The sequence below is a fragment of the Anolis carolinensis genome, chromosome 1 (assembly GCF_035594765.1).
Source record: "Anolis carolinensis isolate JA03-04 chromosome 1, rAnoCar3.1.pri, whole genome shotgun sequence".
Classification (NCBI taxonomy): Eukaryota; Metazoa; Chordata; class Lepidosauria; order Squamata; family Dactyloidae; genus Anolis; species Anolis carolinensis.
In genome coordinates, this window is record NC_085841.1 from 176,544,791 (window position 1) to 176,567,729 (window position 22,939).

The following is a 22,939-nucleotide window of genomic DNA, read 5'->3' on the forward strand; positions in this document are numbered from 1 at the left end:
AGTCTTGAACGGAGATGGAGGGACTGGAGAGATGAGGGGCGAGGTCATCTAACAAGATCAAGATCAGTTGCAAGGAATAAGGAGAGGGTGGAGGTCTCATCAGGATCAGACTCCGATGAGTAAGTTAAAAGTGGAGTTTGGAGAACTGTTGCTTTTGCAGAAGGCAAGGTGTCTTTTGGGACGTTTCTTTGTCGCTGCCTGTCTCCTTGGGTCCTGGCTGTACAGCTTCATGTGTTCCTGTGTCTGGTCTACTTCCTGGATTGGTGTTCCTGGCTCTTCGACTCTGGCCTGTTCCTTGGCTATGACTTCGCTTGCTCCCGCTTCAGCGTTTCCTGCTCTGGCAATCCGTTTGGTGTTCCTGGCTCTTCGACTCCGGTCTGTTTCCTGGTGACGACTTTGCTTGCTCCCGCTTCAGCGTTTCCTGCTCTGGCAATCCGTTTGGTGTCCTGGCTCTTCGACTCTGGTCTGTTTCCTGGTGACAACTTCGCTTCCTCCCGCTACAGTGTTCTCTGCTTGGGCGCCCCGTTTGGCGTTCCATTTTGCTCTTCTGGCTCTTCGACTCCGGTTTGTTTCCTGGTGACGACATCGCTCACTCCCGCGCTCCCTGCTTGGCGTTCCGTTTGGCGTTTTTGGCTTTTGACTCCAGTTTGCTTCTCGACAACGGCTTTGGACATCCCGAGCGGTTTCTGGCTTTGTTTTATGAGCAGTTAGCTCTTTTTGACTCTCTGTGCCACAGCGTTGCGTGGCGTTTGTTTTGACTGTGTTTAAATCGGATTATCTGGCTAGATAATCCGGATTATCTCTTTACTCCTATTTTAGTGCCTTTTTGTTGCTGAAACTACTTCCTTTGTTTATAACACTGAAGTTAAGTGTTTTTTGAGTTCAATATCTCATTTAATAAACGTTTGTTAACACTATTTGTGTGTGTGGCACTTTAAGAGGAGTCTGTGTCTTGACAGTGGACTTTTCTAGGCATTAACTATCTCTGCAATATAATATAATATAATATAATATAATATAATATAATATAATATAATATAATATAATATAATAGTATTTGCCTTTACTGGATATTAGCTAGACAGAGGAACAGCAAATCCAGTTAGTGTTTGACACATATTAATCAGATCTTAGCAGAAACACCAAAGGCCTGGTTTGTTTTGTTAAAACAGACAACTGATTAGTGTCATTTAGCTTGTTTACAGCCCTTTATTTCAACATATTTTTACATGTTATTCCCTGTCTTATAAATAGACAATATGAAGTAATGTATATTATGGAAATGCAAAGCCACTTGTAAGATCTTCTCTCAATCAATGGCTATGTTCTAGAGAGGGACAGCACAACCTGCTGCTGAAAGATGTATACCAACACATTTGTCAGAATCTGTTGCTGCCATATTTCTGCCATGAAATTGTGGATTATATATCTTATTTCCATGCCATCAAATAATAATGGACAAGATAGGAACAGTTCCCATACAGGCCTGCTCTAAACCGTAACTCCATGTCCGATGCAATCTTGGCCCAAGATCGAAGCCAAAACTTCACTCAACTAGCAATAAGGATCTTTTTTTTACTTCATACTAATAATTTTAAAAGTTTTATACCCCACTTGAGACCGCAGGAGAGTTTTTTTTGCACATCTTTCAATTATACTTTTGTACCTCAGGACAATTTGTCACAAAATCTGTGCGAAGATCCCAGTATGATCTACTACTTTGTTTCTCTGAATAATTCTACCAAATGGGAACACAATGTTTAAATAATTTCTTCAGCAGCACAGTTCAAAGAAATAACTCTTACTGTCAAAGTAAAAATAAATGATTTTTCAATGAGAGAATATCCAAAATACTTAAAATGCAAATGGAGAATGACAGTAATCTTAATTCTCTAAAATGTAAGCATCTGAAGAGATGGAAAGAGTAGAAGGATAAATAAGGAATGCTGAATGAAAACCAAAGAATAGCAAAGCTTGAAGTGACCTTATTCTAACTCAGTGAAATGCTTTTTGTTTTATGAGTTATTCTCTGTTTTTTTACATACTGTAGCAATGTGCTTCCAGAAAAAGCCAGCATGGTGTACAGGCTGTCCCCAAGTTACAAACATCTGACTTACAAATGACTCCTAGTTAAGAACAGGGGTGAGACGACAGAAAATGAGAGAAATCTATCCCTAGGAAGAGAAATCCACTCCTAAAAGAGTTACCATGGGGAAAAGGTGTCTCTACTGAAGCTTTCTCAACAATCCTTGTTTTTCTCAAAAAATTGACCATCTTGATTTCTTTTAACTAGCCCCAACTATTCCATACATTTGGGATGATTTTGAGAGTGAATGCTAGACATGAGACTGACAAGATGTTACTCTTCCATATTTTGAGTCCTGGAACATAGAACCTGTAGGCTATATTTCAAAGGAAGGAACTGGTAAGGCTGCCTCAGAATATTCCTTGCCTAAAAAAATAGTATGAAATTGATTGGATTGCCATAATTGAGAGGCACACACACACTGCTCATATTCTGAGGTGAGGTACAACCAGTCTGGACCATTGGTAAAGTGCTGCTAAAATTAAATGAAAATGTACTGTCTTTGTGCCCTTTACGTGACTAACTGTGAAGGACAATTGTTAGTCAAAGGTTCAATTGTTAATCTAAACATTTTGTCATTCTAAATAACATTCATAATTGTAGCAGTGATATCAAAATCTTTATGGCAATTCAGATACTCCATACATTTAGTGAATCTGATGATACATAAAAGACCAGCCTTGACAAAAGTATACAGATCTGATTAAGAGGTGATTGCTTGAGTATACCATTGTCATCACTTTCTTTATAACTAGCATAACTATTACTTTATAATCCCAAACAGAAACATTATATTATGGCTGCTATTGCTAGATTCATTACATTATTCTTTTCCATCTGTTCAAACTTACAAAATCATAGAATAATAGAGTTGGAAGAGACCACTTGGCTGTCCAGTCCAGCCCCCTTTTCCTAGACAGGAAAAATACAATCAAAGTACCTCTGACAGATGACCATCCAGCCTGTTTAAAAGCCCCCACAGAAGGAGTTTCCACCAGACTCCAAGGCAGAGAGTTCCACTGTTGAACTGCTTGTACGTTCAGGAAGTTCTTCCTAATGTTTAAGGGGAATCTCCTTTAATTTGAACCCATTGCTCTGAGTCCTAGTTTCAAGGACAGCAGAAAACAAACTTATTCCCTCTCCCTTATGACACCCTTTCACATATTTATACATGGCTATCATGTCTCCTCCCAACCTTCTCTTCTGCAGGCTAAACATACCCAGTTCTTTAAGATGCTCCTCATAGGGCCTGGCCCCCAGACCTTTGATCATTTTTGGTCATCCTCCTCTAGACACCTTCCAGCTTGTCAATATCTCTTTTGAACTGTAGTGCCCAGAATTCCAGGGTATTCCAGGTGAGATCTAACAAGCAGAATAGCAAGGCACCATTACTTCCCTTGGTCTAAACACTATACTCCTTTTGATGCAGCCCTAAATCCCATTGGCTTTTTTAAGCTGCTGCATTACACTGTTGGCTCGTGCTCAACTTTTTGTCCACAAAGACTACAAGATCTTTCTCACATGTACTGTTGTTGAGCCAGGCATCACCCATTCCATATCTTTGCATTTCATTTTTTCTGCCTAAATGTAGTATATTACATTTGTCCATGTCGAAATTCATTTTGGCCAGCTCTCTAATCTGTTAAGGACATTGTAAATTCTGATCCTGTCCTCTGGAGTATTAGCTATCCATCGTAATTTGGTGTTATCTGCAAACTTTGATAAACATGCCCTCCAAATCTTCGTCCAAGTACTGGGCCCAAGATTTAACCCTGTGACACTTCACTAGTCATTTCCAGGATGAAGAGGAACCACTGATGCACACCCTTTGGGCTTAGTCGCTTAACCAACTACAGATCCACCAATAGTAGCACTGCCTAGCCTACATTTGACTACTTTGCTTATAAGAAGGTCATGGGGGACTTTGTCGAAAGCCTTACTGAAATCAAGATATGGTACATCCACAGCATTCCCTGCATCTACCAAGATTGTAACTCTATTGGAAAAAGAGATAAGGTTAATCTGGCATGACTTGTTTTTGAGGAATCCATGTTGATTTTTAGTAATCACAGCATTCCTTTCTAAGTGATTGCAGACTGCCTTCTTAATGAGCTACTCCAGAATCTTTTCTGGGATTGATGTCAGGCTGACGGGACGGTGATTGTTTGAGTCCTCTTTTTTCCCTTCTTGAAGACAGGGTAACATTTGTCGTCCTCCAGTCTGTTGGGACTTCTCCTGTTCTCCAAGAATTCTCAAAGATTATTGCCAATGGTTCTGAAATGACTTCTGCCAGAGACTTGAATTCATTTAGAGTGGCCAGGTATTGCTGGACTACTTCTTTACTTATTTTGGGTTGCATTCCCCCTACTATTTATTTATTTACTTTGTTTTATATCTTGCCCTCTCCCCCTTATTGAGGAACTCAGAGTGGCGAACATATGGCACAATTCAATGCCGTTCAACAATCCATCTCACATTCAAACACATAAAATCAATACATATGAGATCTATAATGCTCCTCTAACAACTACACTACATGGTAAAATTATAAAACTAATTATAATTAGAATTCAAAATTGCTTCCATCTCATTGCCATTTTCCACATTCATTACACTTAGCCTGGTTAACCATTTTCATCCCCAAACACTTCCCTCCATAGAAAAGTTTTCTAAAGGATAACAGGGAGGGCTCCATTCTCATGTCGCTCAGGAGGAGTTCCAGAGCTGAGGAGCCACTGTTGAGAAAGTCCTCTATTTCATTCCCACCAGCTGCACCTGTGACGGAGGTGGGACTGAGAGTGGGGACTCCACTGTTGATCATAAGGTTGGGCCTGAACCATTCAGGGCTTTATTACCTTGTCCACTCCGTATTGCTCAGGTTGAACACCAATCTCCTTTTGGGAGAAGACTGAGTCAAAGACGGTGTTGAGCAGCTTTGCCTTTTCCCTATCCCCTGTTAGCATTTCACCACCTTCTCCACGCAGAGGCTCTACTGTTTCCCTTTTCTTCTTTTTCTACTGACATAGAATCATAGAGTTGTATACTCCAAGGCAGAGATTTCCACAGCTAAACAGCTCAAAGTTAGGAAGTTATTCCTTATGTTCAGGTGTAATCTCCTTTCCTGTAGTTTGAAGCCATTGTTCCTTATTGTATAAACCCAAATTACAAAATATACATAAGCATAAAAAAAATCATTGTCAGTTTTAAAAACTTCTACACCTCTGGCCACTGAGGTTATCGTAACATTAAAACATAAGCTGAACAATTCAGAGAACAGTAACTCTGGCTATATAAGCCTTGAGGCCTTATCTGATCAAAGTGAAGAATCTTGTGTGTTATCGGTGAAGGCTTGCTTCCATAAAAAGGTCTTTACCTGGGAGCGAAAGTCCAATAACGAGGGAGCTAAGAGTACCTCTTTAGGGAGGGAGTTCCAGAGCCCTCTCCCTCGTTCCCAACAAAAATACTTGTGATGGTGGAGGGACTGAGAGGAGGGCCTCCCCTGATGATCTCAAGACTCATGTGGGCTGATAGGAGGAGATGTGGTCCCTCAAATAGTCGCCCTCCTATGGACACATTCCAGCTTGTCAACATATTCCTTAAATTGCAGTGCCCAGAATTGGACACAGTATTCCAGGTGTGTTCTGAACAGAATAGAGGGGTAGCATGACTGCCCTGGATCTAGATACTAGACTCCTATTTATGTAGGCCAAAATCCCATTGACTATTTTAGCTGCCGCATCACATTGTTGGCTCATGTTTAACTTGTTTAAATAACTTCATAATCAAATAATCCTTTTTTATTGCTTTTAATCTCTCTGGCAAGCCTGAGTTCATTTTGTGCCTTAGCCTTACGAACCTTTTCCCTGCATATGTTGGTTATTTTAACTCATCTTTGGTGATCCCCCAACTTTCCATTTCTTGTGCATGCCTTATTCTTTTCCATACAATTCTAACTTTACAAAATGGCATGTGACTCTCAAATGCATGCTATAGTATGTCATTATTGGCAGAATTTGACATTCCACTCATACATACACACAGAAAATTTGACATTCCACTCATACATTCACACAGATAATGTGCATATCCAGCAATTACCAAACAGCATTTTTAGAAACCCAAACTATGTGAGCAATCCAGGCAGTGAGCTTCAACTAATATCTACGGGTATTTCTTCATTCAGTCCAACAGTCTACTAGATTATAACACATTAGAATGGAATCTAAGTGATGCACATGTTCTCCAAATTTGTCAAGTAGGAATCAAGAAAGTCCAGCAGCAAAGAGAAACTCTGAACTTTGATAACAAAAGGATGGATGCAAATCTAGTAATGCTTACAGTAGACCCACTGATATCAATGGAATTTAAATGAGCTAATGACTAATACTCCATTCATTGTGATGGTCCTCCTCTAAAGAAAGGTGAAGTTTGAGTCTAATAGGAAAAATCCAACAAACTAAGTAAGATTGTTAATATACTGTATGACTATATGTCCAAATATGTAACATCTAAGGCAGGAGTGTCAAACTCATTTTCTTTGAGGGCCACATCAGCCTAAATTTTTGCCTTCAAAGGGCCACTGAATCCATGGATGGATAATCCATGGTTACGGAGGGTCAACTATAATTTTTATATATCCGTCTGTGCTCTTTAGTTTTTCCCATATTGGCTCCCCAGATGTTACTGAATGATAACTCCCATGACTTTTGATTATCTGCCATGCAGACTAGGGATAATGGGAACTGCAGCCCAACATCACTTGTGGGTCTGAGGTTGGGGACAGATTAAAGGACAGACTTTATGTCCACAAGCCTTGTATCTAAATTCAAACCACACTCCCCTGACCAAACAGAACAAACGGCAGACTTCCAGAAGCTACTGTATCCAAACTCTCATTAGCTCTACTCATGATGTCTAATGAGGAGGAATACAAGAGTTGTAGTCCAGCATCTGGAGGGGCACATAAAGTGATATGGCAGGCTGGATTTGGCCTGTGAACTTTGAGTTTGACACAGGAGATCTAAGGAAATAAATATTGGTATGGCAAACATTTTGATATATCTCTTAGACTATGATGTGGACATTTCAGTGTTTCATGTATTGTCACCATAGATACATAAGCAATAAAGTGCTATGATATACCAGTGAAAAAGTGATGCCACAATGGCCTAAAGACTTTTAATCAGGGGTAGGGGTTATGTATTTTGGGACTGGGACTCCCAGCATTCCTCATTACTAATCATGCTAGATAGAGCTGATTAGACTCTCAGATTAAAACATAAATTCAGGGATTAAACTAAACTCTATCAGCAAGATCAAGCCTGTATCTATTTTATGTTAGATGTATCAAAATATACTGGGATTTACCGTGTCCATTCTTTTCCACTACAAGCCACTCCCATTTCCATAAAATGATAGCCTTCCATTTTATACAACCAGTTTTACAGACAGCTAGCGTTTCTACTTCTAAAAGATTATTAGGTGTGCCTATGAAACCTGCTACAACACATGTCTTATTTACAGCGATCAGAGATTTCAGGTCTGACACTTGCCTGAAGCACAATGGTGCTCTCCTCCAAGTGAAAAGGACTAATGAAATCAGTTTGACTGCCTATAGATAGATGTGGTTCTCTTTTCAAAACCTATCTCAAATAGAGTTTCACTGAACCTTGTTGAAATATTTTAATAACAGTTGTCTAATGCCAACAAAAACATTTTGCTGAAATGATTATTCCAAATGATAGCAACCGTGGTGCTCTTTGCTTCTAAAATGACTGAACTAACTCACATGATTCACCTCTTTCACTGATCATCTGGACAAATACTGCATACTACTCTTCAAACTGCCTTACAACCCTTCAACTAAAAATGAAAACAAAATTTATTGCTAATAAAACCGACAGAAAGGGAGACAGGCAAATATAAAAACAACAAGAGACATTTTTTTAAAAAAAGGAAACAAACAAAAACCATTCAAAACATGACATTTTCCCCTAGTACCATTCTAAAAGTATTGAAGATGTGGATCAAAGGGAGTACTTAACAAGTATTACTGTTTATAGGTGAGGTAATAAATCCTAATTACATTATATTAAGATTTGCCCAGAAGGCAGGATGTTAAAGCATATTTCCTTACTAACATCAAAACTCTGTAACCAGCTATGTATGATTATGTTTCTTAGTTAACTTGATAGAAAGAGAGTTACACTTAAAACGAATTACATGGGTACTAAATGTGATGTGGTCTTTCTCTTCCCAACAAAACACATTAAGGTGAAATGTTAACCAGCAGAAATGCCAAGACCAACAACTATCAATCATTAAAATTAAGTAATGGATATATCAAATGTTTGTGAAAAAATAAATGTCTTCACTTGCAGGTGGAAAAAGTAGAAAATAAGATAAATTACACATAAAGTTACAGACACCAAGGGTGCATTTACATTGTAGAATTAATATGGTTTGATGCAGGCTCAATGCTATGGAATCCTGGGATCTGTAATTTGGTGAAGCACCAGCACTCTTTGGTAGAGAAGACTAAAAAGGACTTTGTAAAATTAGAATTCCAACAATTCCATAACACTGAGCTCTGGCTGTTGAAGTGGTGTTAAACTGCATTAATTCAACAGAGTAGATGCATCCAAAGAAGGTGCTCTTGAATCTTCCCACGAACCAAGATTTGGAAGGCAACAGCACACTTGAAGTGGTCCAGCAGCTGATCTGAAAAAATGAGGTGGCTCACATGAAAGTAGAAAAGCATTCAAGAAAGTCAAAGGCTATTTAGGCTTCCAAGTTTATAACCACTACCTTGCATTGCAATCAAGGAACAAACTGACAACAATGCAGTTCAAGCAATTAAAAGGTCACCTAGTATTGGCACACTGGATTACCCTGAGCACCCAATTGGTTTTCAAATGCATATTACAGCCATTTAGCAAGGATGTTCGCTCACAATACATCTCAAACTTTAAGACTGTTTGCAAGCTTCATAGAAATAAATTAAGCTAGACAGACTATGTTGCAGAATGCAAACTGAAGCATTTTGCCAACACATGAATAGGCTTTGTTGATAGAACAAAAAACCATATAAATGTATGTTTCATTTAGGAAAAAGGACTGCTTAAGTAAGAGAAAAATAATAAATGGGACCATACTGAGGAGACCCTGGTTCCCTACCCACTCCAGGCTCACCACATCAGCTTTAGCAGTGATGGAGAAAAGAGTATTTTCCTTTGTAAATTCAAGCATATAGACCAGATTTGTATTGTTTTAAATCAAAACTCCCCCCCTCAATCCCTGCTTGAATACGTCCGCCAGGGGCTTACTGCTATTATTTATTTATTTTTGCCTTAATGTACATCATGCAAAAATGATACCAGGATATACTATAGCAAGGGATGGAGCGTAAAATGCATTAGTTATATGCACAAGAGTTTGTTGAGATGAAGGAGTTACACTCAATGTATGATTACTTTTCCTATGCAATTTCTTCTGCTAACTTGAAAGCAGTCCCTTCACAAGCAGAAGAGGTTTTCTGCTGGCACAAACCACTGGATTGAATTTAGCCCAGCCAGTCAGTGTATTGGAAATTACCAGAGATTGCAAGGAAAGGCTGCTAAAGAATCCTGCTTTAAATCTGGGAAGCTAAGTGGACCAAGGGTCTTATGTTGAATAGCACAGCTTTCTATGTCCAAAACTCACTTTCTCTATTTTTTTTTTAAATGCTTTGTATATTACTATTGGAACCCCACTTATTACCCAACAGGAGGCATAGAAGGAAATCTTGATTACACTATGTAACACAATTTTTTTCTGTGTTATAAATGTCATTTCCCAATTGGTTCTATCATAAAAATGGAAAAAGTTTATTAAACTGCCCATTTTTTTGTGTTTTTCAATTAATATCTCAGAGTCTCAATCAATTCAACATAGTTTGTGGTAGTCACGAAAACAAAGCTTCTGTAGTATAACAACTTTTAAAGTAAGTATCACACAATTAAACAGGAAATAACACTTTCAAACCAGAAACAGAAAAATTCTCAAATTTTGTTACATAGTGTTATTAATCTATAGGATTAGGATTATATGATAGGAAAAAGGTTCTTTTATTTATGTTGGTTCAATCATTTTTGTGTTGATGCTCCCGTCACTCCTCCAGAATATATCTCTGGAAAAGTGGGATAAAAACAGTTTCAAGATTTTGGCATCAAGCTTTTAAAAACAAATACGGAAGTATGAGCATCTCATTTCCCTGCTTTGCTTCTGATTCAAAACATTTTCAACAGCAAGGATTGGGTTAACCAATCACTTCCAATATATATATCTTTAGCCTGCATTTTCCCAAGGGATTTAAAATAGGGCAGACAGCCTACTGATTGTGTAGAATCCATCACTTTTGGAGTTTATTGAAAATTTAGATCATTGTAACAAAAACCATTAGCTGACTGGGCTAAAGTTAAACTGCAGGAAGAAGACAGGAAAGGGAGCAAGCTCCAGTGTGGACCCCCACAGGACCATCCACTTCCAACTACTCTGCAAAAGTTTCCTGGAGCAAGAATGGAGAGCAGGAAGCAAGGACAATACTAGGCTTCTGTTCCAGTAAGTCTGCTCCACTCAGTAAAACTAATGATTATGAGTTGTTATGATTCATGTTTTCTTATTGTGATTTTATTATTGATTTTCAGGGTGTATTTGTAATACCTCTTAGAAGGATTTACATCCCTCAAGGGCAACATATGGTTAAGACTGCATTTATTCCCTTCAGAAGGCTCTTGTTTATCCTGAAACATAGATGTTCTCTTTCCAGTTACCTTTTAGGAATGCTTGTTGGCTTGCTCATTTCTGCTAATGAATTTAGCAATATTCCCTTCTCCTTCTGTCTTGCATTGGACTCAGATTATGAGCTGCCGGTGCCCTCATTAGCTCTGTTGTCTAACAACGGATTATTCCAAGAGTTTTCCTGCAAAACTAGAAACTATTTTGTTGAATATATAATATACATATAATATTTAAATATAATGATCCAGTAGTCTGGATACTGAAGGTATAATATAAACCTCTAATACCTAAAGCTATAAAGGATTAAAGACCAGTTCTGACTATTTATTTATGCTCCAATTTAGAAAGAAAAAGAGGAAATAGCACACAGCTGCCATCCCAAAAACAGACCTCCCATCTGCCACCCACGATTTGCATGTCACCTTCTCCAGGCTCATTTGTACTTCATTAACTGCCATTGACTTAACAAGATTTATGCAAATGACACCATAGGAGATTGCTAACTCCCACTGCAATCAAGCGATTATGTACGTACAATTCTCCACAGCAATGAAAAATTAATACATGACAAGCCCTCTCACTGCTGAGCTGTGCCTCTTGCTTTTATGCGTCTTGTTGTGTACTTTTTATTTTAATATGTCCTACTGACAGACATTTGGCAGAAAGCATAAAACAAAAACAAACCTTATGAATACTGTGCTTCCCTGTTAATCTAAAAAGTAAATTTTATAATCCAGTTGCACATATTTCAGTTTACACAAACTGAATCACTAACTATAAACATATACTATATTTGGACAAACACATTGAAGTAGGGACATTTAAAACAATTTAAATCAAATTATTTTTAGATTAATATATTTACTCAACAAGTACTAAATGGTGTTAAACATATTGCTCAGCACTTGAAAAATGCTTTTGAAAAACAAACAAACAAACAAAAAAACAACAAGCCTAGAAAAACAAACTAGCAGCTGTGGTCATGGACCCTATACTGCTGTGTTATGTCTATATTTCATTCTCTCTGCAAAAAAGCAAGATTACTGTCAAAAAAAGACCAAGATTTTAATCTGCTGTGTACTTATTTATATGTTACATTTCACTAAAGAAAGCAAGAGAGGCTTTCAAGTAAATATTTGAAAGATTAGTCCACAAGCATCCAGGATTTCACAGAAGCAAAAATCAGATAATTACTTGGAAAGTAGTCTTCTGCTTTCAGGGTAAAACTTGCCTCATTTCGTATCTCACTTTTGCTTGGGCCCCGATCCATTTTCAAGAGCCCCCCCACCAGCTGCCAAACATGCCCGCCACACTCTCGGAGTGTGTGTGTGTGTGTGTGTGTGTGTGTGTGGTGAGGCCTATATGCAGACACAGAGTTTGTCTTCAGACCCCACCAGCCGCTGAACATGCCCTCCACACTCTCAGAGTGTATGTGTGGCGAGGTTTGCAAGCAGGCCTGAGGCTTGCCTGCAGCCTAGCTCCAGGCCTGCCTACATGTAGGCAAGGAGGTAATTTCGGCTCAACACAAAAGCAGGCTTTCGTGTTGAGCAGATTTCAGTGTCAGAAGGGGGCTTCCTGTTTTGTGCTTCCATATAAATAGAAGACACGAAAGAAAAAGGAAAAACAGTAGGAAAATTTTTTGCACACATGTCTATTGGGAAGAGTTTTTGTAAGATGGAAAGTACAATGGATGGTAAGACATTCATCATTTGAAAAGTTAACATATTGGAGTTAGATTGTTTGTAAACATTAAAGGGAGGGGGAACAAGACTACCCACATATGTTTAGTGGATGCCCTTAGCAAGAGGCATCATTAACATCAAGTTCAGCATGAAGTGTACAGTAAAGAAAAATGGCATCTTGTCATCTATGTTTGTTTAGCTTTGGCAGTAAGACAATTCTCTCAACATTTCTCGAGTTTCAGTTGAAAAACAGCAGTTAACCAAATATTCATCTCCTTTGAAAGATATAGATGGAAAACAAATCTGTATATTATGTAAACATGCCAAAGAGCTTTTAATAAATACATTTATTGCTGCAAAGTTCCATATAAATAAATAATATAATACAATATAAATACTGCAAATAAATAAACAAATAAATAAATATATTTTCAGTAAGTTCTTTTTGAAAGTCAGCAGAATTTAAATCAGTGTTCTGCAATCTGATATGGAGGGCAGCAGTTCAAGAGCCACCAGTCACTCACTGATCCTGAATAGTGACCATGAACAGGTAAATGGTTTGTGCAATTTTGATGAATGATTTCCAACAACCAAAAATGTCATCTGGAATATCTTGTTGAAGTGAAAATAAGCAATTTCAGAATGCTGAAGCAAAAGACTAATGCAGGGTTCAGCATGTATCCTCGTCATTTCAAACAGGTCACAATGCAAATATATCAACTAATCTGTACTTGGAGAAGTAACTTCCCTTACCTAAAATGAGGGAATGTTCCTGGACATTACTTTAAAAAATGCTACTAGGGGCAGAAACAACATAAAAAAAAATAGGAATAGGTTCCTACATCACAAAAGAGAAAAGCGGTTCAATATGTCTCAGAAAAAGTTTTATTCAAAACTAAGACTATGAATATGTGAAATGAAACAGGCAAGTCAGATAAGCCTTGCATAAGTAAACAAAAACACATAGGATGTCCTAGAGACCAATTGAAAGCTTCTTTCATAATTCTTATAGTGATTATTTTCCACTAGCCTACTCTATTCTGCTCATCTGGAATACTGTGCCCAATTCTGCGCACCACAATCTAAGAGAGATATTGATAAACTGGAATGTGTCCAAAGGAGGACAAGTAAAATGATCAAAGATCTGGAGAATCCCATGAATCCCTCTAAGGAGCAGTTTAAAGAGATGGGTATTTAGCCTGCAGAAGAGAAGGCTGAGAGGGGACATAATAGCCATGACTAAATATTTGAAAGGTTGTCGTAAGGAAAATGAAGCAAGCTTGTTTTTTGCTGCCCTGGAGACTAAGGACTCAGAGCAATGTGTTCAAATTACAGGAAAGGAAAATCCACCTGAATATTAGGAAGAACTTCCTGACTGTGAGAGCTGCTCAGCAGTGGAACCTTCTGCCTCAGAGTCTGATGGAAACTCCTTTGGATGCTTTTAAACAGAGGCTAGATGGTTATGTGTCAGGGATACTTTCACTGTGCTTTTCCTGCACAAGAGGGTTGGACTAGATGGCCCATGTGGTCTCTTCCTATGATTCTACACTTATAGTTTTCATTTTGGGGGGGCAGATCTATAGATTTTAAAACATGTTGGGAATAAGTGATGAGGCAGGCATGGCTGTTCTACCTTTTCCTCCCTGTTTTGCTGTTCTTGCATACACATTGAGGGATTCTAGAGGCAGCTACTGTTTACCTTGCTTGTTGTAGGCGGGCACTCACGGCTACCACAGGGTCAACTGGACTAGAATCCAACTCTCTCCCACCTCAACCACGGTTGCAATATTTACTGCAGACAAACTGGTATGACCTGATGCCAAATATATCTATGATACTTTCCCATCCTCCCAATGCCAGAATCCTTCTAACTAGACAGAGCCTGAGGACAGAGGTGGTTCAACCACCAGGGAATCTAGGCATTTGCCTGTGGTGCAATTTGGTAGGGGCACAGTTGAGGCGCTCACGGTTGCACGCGCATGAGTGCGCGTGCACCCCGCCTCCTCTCGGCTTCCGTCTGGGCCGCTCGGCAGGCTGAAGCCGAGCACCCTGTCCTGCTTTGGTGCTGCCTCTTTCTTCACCTTGTACGCCCACTGAGCGAAGGTGAGAGGCGGAGGGGTAGTGAGGGCCGAGAAGGGGCCTCCCGCCGCCAAAGTCTCCCAACTCCCTTCCAGTGGGGAGATGGGGAGGAAAAGCGGGCTGAGGGGTCGAAAGGCAGCCTAGGCACCCCCGCCGCAAGCTGAAGTCTCTCCGAAGGCCAGGGGCTGGTGGAGAGACACCTCGGGTCGCTCCTGTGCCAACTGCTGCGTCCTGCCTAGTGCGCTCAGAAGCTCCTTTCCGATGCAAGGTGAGAGCCTAGCGCTGTTTTTAGCCATTTGGTGGCCCCTTTGGCACTTCAGGCAAGGTTTTGTGGCTTAAGGAAACCGCCGCACCGCTTCCTTCCCTCTTGGGCAAGGAGAGGGAAAAATCCCGAGCTGGGAAAGGAGTCTATAGAAGAGACCCTTTCCCCTCGCCTTCTGACCCGAGGGAAGAGGAAGGCAGCCCCTGGGCTCAATGGATGCCAGGCAGGAGTGGGGAGGTTAAAGAGTAACCAAGAGCCTCCAGGAAAACTAAAAGCATCAGGTGACAGCAACGCCTCGGGCTCCTGCTCGGCTCTTGCCTCACTTTCAAACCCACACGCACCCCGCCATCCAGGCCCCCTCCCACTACCTGGTGCTTCTCAGGGGCATCTACACTCAGGATCCAAGGCAGTTTGGCACCACTTTCCCTTCCCCAGGCATCCTGCTCCACCCCCTTCCCTTCCCTTCCAGGCTGAGCCCTCTGCAAGGCTTTTCAATGCTAATCAAGGTGGCTAATTGCAACACTCACACTTGCATCAAGCAGAAAAGAGTTCTTTCTCCCACTCTGGATACCATTCCACAGATATATAAACCCCACTTGCCTAGTTTCCAACAGACCTCACAACCTCTGAGGATGTCCGCCATGGATGTGGGTGAAACGTCAGGAGAGAATGCTTCTGAAACATGGCCAGACAGCCCCCCCGGAAAACTCACAGCAACCCCTTGATTCCAGCTACGAAAGCCTTCGGTGTTAATGCTACGATGCAGCCTTGCCTAACCGCTCCACTTATCAAAAAAAAAAAAAAAAAAAGAACAAAAACTCTAGATATTTGGCAAGAGGGAATATGCATAAAGAAAAGCAGGTAAAGGGGCCGTAAAAGCCCTTCTGCTCCCAGCTCTCCTCTCTCTCTCTCCCTCCCTCTCTCTCCTTCTTTGGCGCTGCCTTCACGCCCCGCCTCCTTCCTCTTGCCTCCTGTGCTGTCCTCACCATGAGGCCGGCTGCCCTTCGCTTCCTGAAGGCTCCATGTTCTTCGCCCAGGAAGGCCAAGCATTTAAGGCGAGCCTTGGGAGCTGTGAAGGTACTTCTTTCTGACTCCAGGGAGAGAAGGGGCAAACTACATTGGGCTGAGTTGACGGTGGAGCCTCCTTCTCTGGAGGCTTCAAAGCAGGCATGGGCAAACTTGGGCCCTCCCAATTTTCTAATATTTTTGTGATTTTTGTAATGTATTATTATTATTATTTTATTATTATTATTATTATTATTAAATACAATATAATAATATATAATACTGATATGCTATACTGATAATATAATATATTGTATCTGCATATAATAGTGATAATATTATAATGTAATACAATATACTAATAATACACTATTATAATGGTATATTATATATTACATGTAATATTACTAATAATATTGCAGTATATTGGTTTAGTACAATATAATATATAATACTAAAATGCTATACTAAAATGCTATGGCTATGTGCCATGTAACCTAGAATATCAAGGCAGAATAACCCACAATATCTGCTTTGAACTGGCTTATCTGAGTCCACACTGCCATATAATCCAGTTCAACACAGATAATGTGCATTATCTGCCTTGATATTCTGGGTTATATGGCACACAGCTATATAACCCAGAATATCAATGTAGAATAACCCACAATATCTGCTTTGAACTGGGTTATCTGTGTCCACACTGCCATATAATCCAGTTCAAAGCAGATAATGTGCATTCTCTGCCTTGATATTCTGGGTTATATGGCTGTGTAGACTCAGATAATCCAGTTCAAAGCAGATATTGTGGGATACAGGGCTCTGTAAGGGTCCTCCCTCTGGCCCCTTCCACACATAGCTGAATAAAATCCCACATTTTCTTCTTTGAGCTGGAATATATGGCAGTGTGGACTCAGATAACTCAGTTCAAAGCAGATATTCTGGGTTATATGACTGTGTGCAAGGGCCCTCTCTCTTTGCCTCCTTGTCATGTTGCTCAACTGACCCATGATTTGCATTTCTGCCTGCTGTAGCATGCAGAAGGAATGCCCAGCTTGACAAAGTTTATATGCCACTTAGGGCCCTTCCAGACAGGATCTATATCCCAGGATCCAATCACAAATTTTCTGTTTATCCCAGATTATCTGGCAGTGCGGACTCATATAATCCAGTTTAACATCCAAAGCCTGGGATGGGATCCTGGAATGTGAACTATTTTCACACCCTGCTCCTTTGGCTCTAATAATAATAATAATAATAATAATAATAATAATAATAATAATAATAATAATAATAATAATAATAATAATAATAATAATAATAATAATGTTTTCTGTGTCATACAATAACAACAACAACAACAAAAACAACATCACACAGTCCTAGACACTTGGGACGTGTTCGACTTGTGATTTTGTGATACGAAATCCAGCATATCTATCTTGTTTGCTGTGTCATGCAATGTAATAATAATAATATTTTGTGTGTTGTCATGACCATAATCAACGCTTTTATTTTTCAGTGATTGATTTGGGGGGGGGGGGGCTAAATTTCTGTTTGCCTACACTTGAAAATTTCCTTGGACCTCCTCTGCGTGAGGAGGAAGGAGTGCTGGACATACAGACTTTGTAAAAACAAGCTCCTTTGTCAGAGGCTTTGTGAACTAAGGCACGCATGTACTTAACTGGATCTGCCATAGAGCTCAAGTCCACAAGCAAGACACTATAAAAAGGTTTGCTCATAGCTCAAGCCCATCTACTTTTGTCTCCCAGATTAACATTTCAGAAGAACAGACTTATGTTAGGTCTTGTCAGGCATCCCCATATTGATTAACCAAGTTGAGAAAATATCATGAGGAATTTAACTAAAAACAAGTTTGCCTTGATGTCCAAATCAAGCCCAAAAAAGTTTCCTACAAACCATGGCCAGAAGGTATGGTTAACTCAGTACATACAAAATATCCAGCCTGAAAAGATGGTGACTTCACTCTAACAATAGACTTTGTTGAAGAGGTTGCCTTTTCTGATGTTATTTTATGAGATAAAACATTTCTGCTTTGAACAAATGATCTGACTGGATGCCACCATACATTCTTCTCTGCAGTCCCTTTCCTTTAAGTCTGCCGTACGGACATTGACAAGAATACTACAGAATACACTAGAAAACATCTGGAGCTCTGACCCACAAATAGCACTGGTGCTTGGGATTTTGAAAGATATGTTTCCAGCCCTTGCCATACAGAATGGTTAACAGTCTGGTATTGGGAAGAAGCTACTGTTAATCTACAGTCAAGGTTATGCTATATAACATTACAGTAACAGTAATTTTGTTCATGAAATTTCATATACTAGTTGTAACTTACTGAAAAGCAGAGGAGCAGTTTTATAGCTGACTGGATGTTAAATTATTTTTTGTGCATCTGCAAGTAGACAGAGGGGTGGAATCAGGGAAAGGAAAGATTCACAGCAATTCCAAGTGCCGCATGTCTTATCTGGCAGCACTATTGCAGAGAAGCAGATTTTAGGGATCTTATTTTCTAGGAACACATTTTGGCAAATATTCTTGCAGATCCTGACAGTTATAGACATCTAAATTTGTGTTCATCAAAGGCTAAAAACACTCTTTCCTATACTATCATGTAATATTTGATGTAATATTGTTATATTCACTTTTTAGGCCAATGTATCTATCTTTCATTTTGGATATCTAGAAAAATGAGTTTGTCTATTTATAAATGGGAAGTCTGAACATCCCTTTTCCAGAAATCCAAACTTTTTCAAAATTCAAAATTGTCCACATGGATTTTGGGTTTTAGATGGCTAAGGGCACACCAACATGGTTTCATGATCAAATTTATTTTTTAAAAATTGTATACAATCACAGTATGTTAATGCCATGTGTATATAAAACAAACATGACTTTTATTAATACTACTCTCCAAATATCTCATTATGTACCGATATGTAAATATAGCTATTCCAAAATCCAAATACTTCTGGTCTCAAGCATTTCAGATAAGGGGTACTAAAGCTGGATTAACAGGGTAATGTAGTAGATATAATCGATTTACAAATACTTTTTAAAGTCTTTGGATAAAATCAAACACTTAAGAAGCTTCAGCAAACCTTGCAGTCACAGAATAATGGGAAAAGTACTCTTAGAATACAAACCGAACAGCAGGACTAAGTGACAAATTCTCATAGTGGATGTTTGTGGGCCTTCAAAAATCTGTATTCAGACGAGTGCTTTTTAAATTGTTCATAATGATTTGGAATTTGGATGAACAGTAAAGTGATAAAATTTGCTAAATTATCTGGAGTTGTTAAAATAAGAACAGATTGCAGACAGATCGGGGGGAAAACCCTCCAAACTAGTGAAAACATAGCTAAAGTGTCAAATGTGATTCAATGTAAGCACATGTGAAATGATGTATATTTGTAGGTTTTTAAGCCATCTGTCAGGAGTCCTTTGATTGTATCTCCCTGCATGGCAGGGGGCTGGACTAAATGGCACCTGTGGTCTCTTCCATGATTCTATTATTCTATGGACAAAAATATAAAATAAAATAATAAAATGCCAATGTCATGTGTACTGTGAAGAGCTGAACCAGCGGCATCTAACCAGAAAATCATTTATTTGGTTCTGAACCAAAGCAATTTTTGTCGTTGTGCATAACTGGAAAGAAAATGGAATTTAACATATCCAATACCAGACTGTTATTGTACAAGACAATATAGTGCAACCACTTATGGAATACTATATTCACATCTGGTCACCCCACCTTTTAAAAAGGATATTGTGGTCCTGGAAATGGTACAGAAAATGGAAGCTACAAGCATAAAGTAACTCAAGGAACTGGAGTTTGAAGAAATATAACAATATTTGCAGCTGTTTAGCTCAGAAAGAAAGCTCACACTGAGTAAGGGGAGATATGATGGCACTGTATAAATTATGAATGAGGCAAGAACCTAAACAGGGAAGCTTTTTTCCTCTGTCTGACAATACCAGATCCCATTCAATGAAACAAACTGATAAGAAATTGAGAAAAAAAATAAAGGAAATACTTTTTCTTATAATACTTTGTTAAACTGTGGAACTGAGTGCCACAAAAGTACTGTAGTTATGGTTGCCAATTTGGATGGTTGCAAAAGGGGAGTGGGTAAATTCATAGAGGATGGGGCTAACAATATCTACTAGCCAGGGATGGCTGCGTATCACCTGGAGTATCAAAAACAACATGCACCTCTGTATTAGGTTCTGATATACAGTGATACCTTGAATTAAGAGTTGAATTTGTTCTGTGACCAAGCTCTTAACTCAAACTGCTCTCATCTCAAAGCATTTTGTCACATCAAAATGCTCCCTCTGGCGCTGGCACTTCCTCTGGAGGTATCGCTCAACTCAAATGCTGCTCTTATGTCAAAGCAAACCTGGGGAAGCTCTCAACTCAAAATGCTCTTAAGTCAAGGTCCACAGTACTGTCCAAGGTGAAGCCTACGGTTGTGTCCAGGTCCCGTATGGGCTTTGCACCAGCAGCTGTCCATTGTATGAATAGAACATTAGATAAATCTTTGGTTTGATACAATATGGCTTTTCTGATGTTTTTATATAATGCAATCCAGTGCATTTAGGAATGCCCCTGGAAAACTGTTTGGAAACTACAGTTTGATCAAAATTCAGTGGCCACTACTGTTTGGTGTGCACTTCAGAGACTGTATATCACTCATCCTATACCAACTTTACAGGCTTGCAGTATGTATGGGTTAGGATATCTGAAAGATGACATTCTCCTGCATAGACTACCTCCTGGACAATCTTGTCTAAAATCTGAGAACTTTTGCAGACTATTTCATCAGCTGAATACTGTAGGTTCTGTAGGGCTCCATTCTGCGAGTGATGCTGATGTTTGTATTGGAAAACTCTTGATAATTCCAAACAGCTAACATAAGAATCTCCTTGCTAACATTTAGCTATTGGTCTACAAAAAAAATCCTGGATCCAAGCATTATTTATACTATGTAATATAGAATTGTATGCCTAGTTCTTAGTAATTTCAGTTTTAGTCACAGAAGAACCTAACAGTATGGAAATCATTAAGCATTTACCAAATCCAGTTGTGGAGTAGAATGTGGGCTAATGGCTTGATAGACTAGTTGTATTTGCTTAAATAAATGTGTGACTAGTCATGCTTACAATAACTTTGGCCCTAGCAGTAATAGTGCACCATATTAAGACTTAATTAAAAATGAGGGAAGAAGTTGGAGTAAGGGAGTCCAATTACACAAAGATTGCTGCTCAAAGTAAGTAGCTCATCTTAATTTTGCTCATCTTTCACACTGTCTTCTAACTGCTGTCACTTCACTTTTGCCATGAAAAATCATTCAACTACTTGTCCATCTGCATGGAAAGCAATTCAACTTCTTCATTCCTAGTCAAAACGGATACTCATATTCCTGCCAGATGTTAGTGTAGTTTATGTCTCCTGTATTCTCTAAAGTCAATGAAACTCTAAGAGAACAATATTGAGGATTTCTGAGTTTGGAAGCTCAACTGATTTGGAGAGTGAGGACATTGTTGCTTGTGTATCGCTCCATCTGCAGCTCCCTTCGATTATTTCATTCAAATGAACATCCTTTTCAGAAAAAGTTTTGTTCAGGATGCCCACAGCAACTGTCACCAAATGGGTGTTCACAGGCTTCAATAAAGTTTTAAAACTCCTCCCACACATCCATGTTTTTGAGGAATAAAGAATTTTAATCTTTTACAAATCTTCAACAGTTTTCCTTGATGTTTTAGTTCCCACATATATCTTGAAGAGGCAACTCTAAAGATAATGAATATATACAAAGTATAAGCGATAAAGAATCTATAAAACGTTTGGTATGGAATCATTTCACATATTCTTAACAAAACATCAGATCATTTTCAATGGTGCAGAAACAGTCTGCATTTGTCTTGTATCAAATTTTACTGATATAACAACACAATATGACAAAGAAATATAATGAATATTTAGGTGTATTATGTAAGGACCCATAGCTTACTCCCTTTGTTAAAGGAAACTTTCCAAAACATTAAAATATATCAAAGAGGCTTACAAGTAGCAATTCTGTTAGCAAATGAAAAATTCTTTAAATATCAAAAAGCGCTTAAGCACTGGAAAACTAGGAAACTCTGAACCACAAGTACGATGTGTCAGATTCAAGAACTTCCTTTCTGTTCACATTAATAGTGTTGCCTTTGGGGTGGAAGGGAGGGCAATGCAAGTGTGGCTACGGCCATCAAACTGGGCAAAACAAATCCTCAGATTCAAATCCTGTAGTGTAATAAGGAAGTTTAATTAAGGCCACATACTATGACTGCTAATGTTCTCTTATATAACAAGGTCTAAATGAAGTTACAATTCCTTCATTAGCAAATTACAAACAAGAGCGCGCAGCTGACACACCAGCTATGATTATCGCAACTAATTGCCTCGTTGTTGCAAACCAGCCTGGAATGGTGTTCAGATGTCCTTCTGCAATCGCAAATGAGGGCCACATCGGGCTATTTCTGTGATCACAAGGGGCTCTTGTACAGTGATCTGATTTACCCTTGTCGACTGACAGCAAACGGCCCAATCAAAGCGCTCTCTACAAAAGGCAGGCTTTGAAGCCCGCTCAGCCTAGAAGCACGCTCCATATGCAGGCCGGCAGACTGCACTTCATTAGGCCTGTTGTCACTTTTTCCCTCTTCTTATTCTAATGATCCTATTTTAATACATATAGGAACCTCTCCTAATTGATGTCAAGTGAGTGACTTCAACATTCATCAGCAGAGCACATCAAATAAATCTTGGCACACAAACCCAGCATCATGGTGTGTCCCGAGGTGTGTCTCTAAGTGCAGGGAAAGCGCACATGCACGCACTCACACAGAACATACCTGTTTAATTGGGATTGCACGACCGCTTCCAATGCTATCTGCTCTGCTCTCCAAACCTTTCTTCTCTTTGTCTGGGTCGCTCCCTTTCCGAGACTGTGGGGTAAAAGCAAAGTTAACATTGTT

General features: G+C 39.2%; 1 protein-coding gene across 7 annotated transcripts in view; it reads right to left on the reverse strand.

The window, feature by feature from the left end:
* agap1 (ArfGAP with GTPase domain, ankyrin repeat and PH domain 1) overlaps window positions 1–22,939 on the reverse strand; it is a 396,335-nt gene that overhangs the window by 224,950 nt on the left and 148,446 nt on the right. For all 7 annotated transcript variants that reach the window (XM_062959942.1, XM_062959932.1, XM_062959953.1 and 4 more), the window contains one exon: window positions 22,817–22,909. In XM_062959942.1, coding sequence (XP_062816012.1) covers window positions 22,817–22,909 — 93 coding nt within the window. The remainder of the gene's footprint in view (window positions 1–22,816; window positions 22,910–22,939) is intronic.